Source organism: Lathyrus oleraceus, chromosome 5 (assembly GCF_024323335.1).
Source record: "Lathyrus oleraceus cultivar Zhongwan6 chromosome 5, CAAS_Psat_ZW6_1.0, whole genome shotgun sequence".
NCBI lineage: Eukaryota > Viridiplantae > Streptophyta > Magnoliopsida > Fabales > Fabaceae > Lathyrus > Lathyrus oleraceus.
The window spans coordinates 241,838,311-241,844,092 of NC_066583.1; the positions used below are offsets into that span (position 1 = coordinate 241,838,311).

Here is a 5,782-nt window from a genome sequence, read left to right on the forward strand (position 1 = left end):
CCATTTGAGCCTCATGCTTAGGGGATAATGTACATCTGATCTCTCCCCCTAAAATACTCTGTTCGTTTGGGCCTCATGCTTGAGAGATTTTGTAGCCTCCAATCTCTTTATGGGCCGGGTACGAACCCCAACATGGTGTGATTAGGCCAAGTATGAACTTGAACATGGACTAGCCTCAAAATAAATGGGTCAAGGCGAACAGGTTGACCAAAGGTAGACGCATCATATCAAAATATATTCAATGTATATATATGTCAATTTTATCATTGTATAACAAATGACAGCGTAAGAGTGAGTGGTAGTAGAGATTCAGGTTGAAATAGACGAGGGAAGAGAATGGAGGAAAGTGAAATGAAAACAATGGAGAAAAATTGTACTGAGAAATTCATAATTTTTTATAATCATAAGTAAAAAACTTGTATTAAAAAGGTAAATAAAAAAATTAACTATTCTCTCCGTCCCAAAATAATTGTTATAAATGCAGAGTGAGAAAATAATAAATTGAGAATATCAATTAAAGAGCATAATTGGAAATTAAACATTAGAATTGCATTGAAAACTAAAATATAACCCTTATTTTAGGGCAAATAATTTTATAAGATGAGACAATTATGATGCATAATTTTCAAACTGATGTTTCTATGGATGTTTCTATGGATATTTTAACATGTGTCTCTGAGGCACACATTAACATTACTCTTTTTTATAATTAAAATTTGATTTATTTTTATTCATGCATTTAAAACATATTTATTTTATTTATTCAAGAGGACTTTGATAAGTTAATAAGTTAAGAGATTTTAAATTTGGAATTTTTTTATAAATTAATAAAAAAGATATATAAATTATAAATTAAAAAAAGATTAAATACTATATCCTATCAGTGTAAAAAAATTTACACGATGGTATAAAATTCCTTTACACTCCATTTCAATTAATTTCAATTAAAAAACAATTATTCATACCAACTCTTTTATTAGTGGAAGCTAAAAGGTAAACTAACTTTCAGATGTAAGCTAAAAGGTAAACTAACTTTCAGATGAGATTCTTAGACACTGGGTGTAGGATTTATATGGGGTCTAAGAAACATTAAACTTAAAAATAACATAAATAAAAATATAAGTCATAACATATAATCTACGAGATATAACATACAATATTAATGATTTTTCTCCTATATAACTAGAGAAACTTTAGAGTAAAATCATACCTAATTTATTTTTTTCATAAAATAATAATTAAGGACGGAGAGAGTACTCTTTATAAGATCACCCTTTCATTTTTAAATTCTCTTGTGGACCCTCACTTTGAATCCACCAGCCATATGAGCCGTAAGATAAGGTACAAACACTGGTTGGTCAGCTAACACAGGCCTAATTTCAAACTGGTTGAGAATGGAAGCCACAGCATATTCCATTTGAATAAAAGCCATATCTTTTCCAAGACAAACTCTAGGACCAGCTTGAAAAGCTGCAAACTTATAAGGACTCACATATTTCAAAACTCCATTAGTATGCCCTTCTTTCACTTGTTCCTCAAACCACCTATCTGGTTTAAACTCATTCCAATCTTTTCCCCATAACGCCTCCATCCTCCCCATCCCGTAAGGAAAGTAAGTCACCTTATCACCTTTCTCCACCTTAGTCCCGTCCGGCAACAGGTCATTCCCGGCAGCATGCTTCGAATCCCAAGCCACTGGCGGGTACAACCTCATTGACTCACACAAACAAGCTTTCAAATACTTCATCTCTTTCAAACCTTCATAATCAAAAGACCTCATCAACTCAAACTCATTCTTGTTATTTTTTCCTCCAAAAACTTCCCTCACTCCCTTCACTATCAGTTCCTCTTTGCTACGATTCCTTGTCAACAACCAAAACAGCCACGTCATCGCCGCCGAAGTTGTGTCTCTTCCCGCCATGACGATACTTATAACCATATCTCTAACCATGATTTCATCATTCCCTGCTTCCAACAACTTTGTCAACAAATCACTCCCACTAACATAATTTTTTTCATTAATTTCTTTTTTCTTTTTTCTTATTATCTCAATCACAGATTCATGAACGAGTTTAACAGCCTCTTTAAGTGATTTCTCTGAACCTACATTAAACATCCTCTTCATCTTCCAAATCAAAGGAACCGGTGAAGCTGCGCGCCTTGCGCTTATTTCGGAAGCTTTGTCGAACGCATACAAAAGAGGTGGCACAGGTTTAGATAAATCCAAACAACAAGGATCATAGCCAAGTGAAACTTTACACACAATTTCAAACGTGAGTCTCCTCAAAACATCTTGCATGTCAATGACAGAGTTACTATTAGAAGCCAATTCGAGCAATGGAATAAGTCTTTGCTGAACTTCATCTTCAAGGGTCTTTTCAACGAGGCCTTTGAGAGACCTCGTGGTGAATTCATGGCTGGCTAGTTTGCGTTGATTTGACCATAACTTGCCGTCTACGTTGAATATGCCGCCACCTAGAAGGTCGCCGAGGATTTCAGTGAAGGGTTTTCCCTTAGGAAAGTTGATGAAATTGGTTTTGAGGATGTATTCAACGTTGAGAGGGTTGGCGGTTAAGATGGTTCGGCGAGCGCCGAGACGGTTGAGGAGGATGGTTTGAGTTGGAGATTGGGAGAGGTGGTCGGTGTAGAAATCTAGAAGACGGTGGCGGTTTTTGTAGAAAGAGATAAAGCAACCTATGATGGGGTATGAAGGAGGGGTGTGAGTAGAGGTGTTACGGATTATTCTTCTTCTCTTGAAAATAAATAAGAGAATGGAAAGAGCAAAGAAAATGTAATACCACGACATGGAAACTAGTAGCTGAGAGGATATAGGTTTGAATTATAGAGCAATATGGAAGGTATATATATATATATATGGGCAAGTGCTGTCATATATATATCGATGGATATGTGTGGGCAAGTGCTGTCATCAATCATGAAAGATAAATATAGGAGAGAGGATTAAAGCAATGCTATACAATCTGAGACGTAGTGCACTAGAGTCATTAAGAAAATAAATATTTCTTCTTTCATTTCAAAATAAATATCTTTTTAATTAAAGAAATTCATTCTAAAATAAGAGTTTTTTTTTGTTTTTTTTCTATTAATTAACTTTACTTAAACTAATTCCTAAAATATTGTCGTATTAATTCATATATATTTATAACAGTCAACAATAATTAAAGACAAATTTATAAAATTGTTATATTTATTTCAACTAATCTTTAATTTTCTTACTTGGTATGGAACTACCTTAAAAGATTTGTATTCATATATATTTATAACAGTCAACAATAATTAAAGACAAATTTATAAAATTGTTATATTTATTTCAACTAATCTTTAATTTTCTTACTTGGTATGGAACTACCTTAAAAGATTTGTATTCGTATATATTTATAACAGTCAACAATAATTAAAGACAAATTTATAAAATTGTTATATTTATTTCAACTAATCTTTAATTTTCTTACTTGGTATGGAACTACCTTAAAAGATTTGTATTCGTATATATTTATAACAGTCAACAATAATTAAAGACAAATTTATAAAATTGTTATATTTATTTCAACTAATCTTTAATTTTCTTACTTGGTATGGAACTACCTTAAAAGATTTTTGTTTTAAGATAGAGAAAGTATTATAACATATATAATTTAAGGAAATGATGTGGCAACATGTCACATATTTTTGCTTAATCACATTAAAAGAAAATTAATTTATAATTAAGGACAAATTCATAAAATTATTATATTTAATTATTAATTTTCTTAATCGATATGAAATTATCTTAAATGATTTTTATTTTAAGACGGAGAAAATATTATAATATATAATAATTTAAGGCAATGATGCGGTAACATGTCACATATTTTTTGATTAATCACATTAAAAAATTAATTAATTTAAAAATATTACTTAAGATCATTAATTAAATATTATCTTATATATAAAAGTTGTTAAGTTACTAATTAATTTTTGGAACCAAAATTGAGAATATTTTGTAATTTCCTATTATTTTACTTATTTATTATTATTTATCCCACTAACTAATTTTTTTAATTAATAAAATATTATCTCTTTTTCCCACTAACTTCTATATTTGTTTAATTATTATGTTTATTGCTTAGTAAAATAAAAACTATTATTTAACTATATATATATTTTAGTGTGAATTATTTTTTTATATTTATTATTATTATTATTATTTATTCTATTAATTAACTAACTTTTAATTAATAAAATGTTTATTATAATTATAAAAGTTGTTAAGTCACTTAATAATTTTTGGAGCCAAAATTGAGGACATATTTGTAATTTCTTATTATTCTATTTTTAATTTTAATTTTTTATTATTATTTATCCTACTAATTAATTTTTTTAATTAATGAAATATAATATCTTTTCTCCACTAACTTCTATATTTGCTTAATTATTATGTTTATTTATTTAGTAATAATAAACTTATTAAAAAATCACGGGTCCTTCCATCTCACACTAAATTAACTTAGGTAGTTAATTCAAATAAAATAAAATCGTATCATTTATTAAATTATAATAACTAAAATATAAAATAAAACAAATCATTGATACTCTTCTTAATGAAAAATGTCATTTTATTTAATTAATTTAATAATTAATTTAAATAAAATAAAACAAATAATGGTTCCTTCCATCCTCTGTTAAATTAATTTAGGTAATTAATTAGATTAAATTAAAAATAAATCGTGTCATTTTATTAAGTTAAAATATAAAATAAGAACTATTTATATATATATATAATATATATATATATATATATATATATATATATATATATATAATTATATATATATATATATATATATATATATATTATATATATATATATATATATATATATATTAGTGTGAATTATTTATTTTGTAATTATTTATTTTTATTTTATTTTTTAATTCTATTAATTAACTATGTTTATAATTAATAAAATATTTTTCTATAATTATTCTATTAACAAATTATTTTTTAATAAATCAAATATTATTTTTTTTGATAATTATTCCTTAACTAATTTTTTAACCCACTAACTCCAATAATCTGCATTGGTTTTGAAACGGTTTTCAATCACAATATCACTCACTCCATCGAATGCAACATTTTCTCTATATTATGTTGCCATATTTTCTCTCTGTTGTGCCGTATATATAAGCTATTAAATTACCATCATTTTTAATATTCAATGTCACATTTGTCACATTTTCTCTATTTTACGCTCCAATATTTTCTCTCAATAATTTATTTTGTTGCAATTTTGTTGTTGAACTTTATGGTTCTTCTTTATTCCTCTTCATTTTCTCTATTTTAAATTACTTATTTTGTTGAATTATTATTGTAATTGGAGATAATATATAAATTACAGTTTTATTGTTATTACATTTGCAGGCAATATTAATAATAATAATAATAATAATAAAAAAAAATTAATTAATTAATTAATGAGTGAATTAATAGAAACAAATTATGATACATAGCTAATGGGAGATTTCTCTTTCATGGATTAGTGGTTGGTTTTTTAAATAGTTAGTGATGGATTTTTCATTGGTTAGTTTTAACATTTCAAATTAATTAATTAATGAGTTAATGTTTTATTACTTGCAATTACAATAATAATGTAGGAAAAATTAATACAACAATATTACAACAAAAGAAATAGTTTAAAATAGATAAAATGATGAGGAAGAAAGAATAACCATAAAGGTCATCTATGAATATTTACCACTGTAATTTAGATATTGCCTGCAAT

General features: G+C 26.8%; 1 protein-coding gene across 1 annotated transcript; it reads right to left on the bottom strand.

The window, feature by feature from the left end:
- Positions 1-1,089: 1,089 nt before the first annotated feature.
- Positions 1,090-2,901, bottom strand: LOC127088038 (cytochrome P450 94B3). The gene has a single exon (XM_051028950.1). The coding sequence runs from the start codon at positions 2,804-2,806 to the stop codon at positions 1,283-1,285; it is 1,524 nt and encodes a 507-aa protein (XP_050884907.1). The 5' UTR covers positions 2,807-2,901; the 3' UTR covers positions 1,090-1,282.
- Between the last annotated feature and the right edge of the window lie 2,881 nt (positions 2,902-5,782).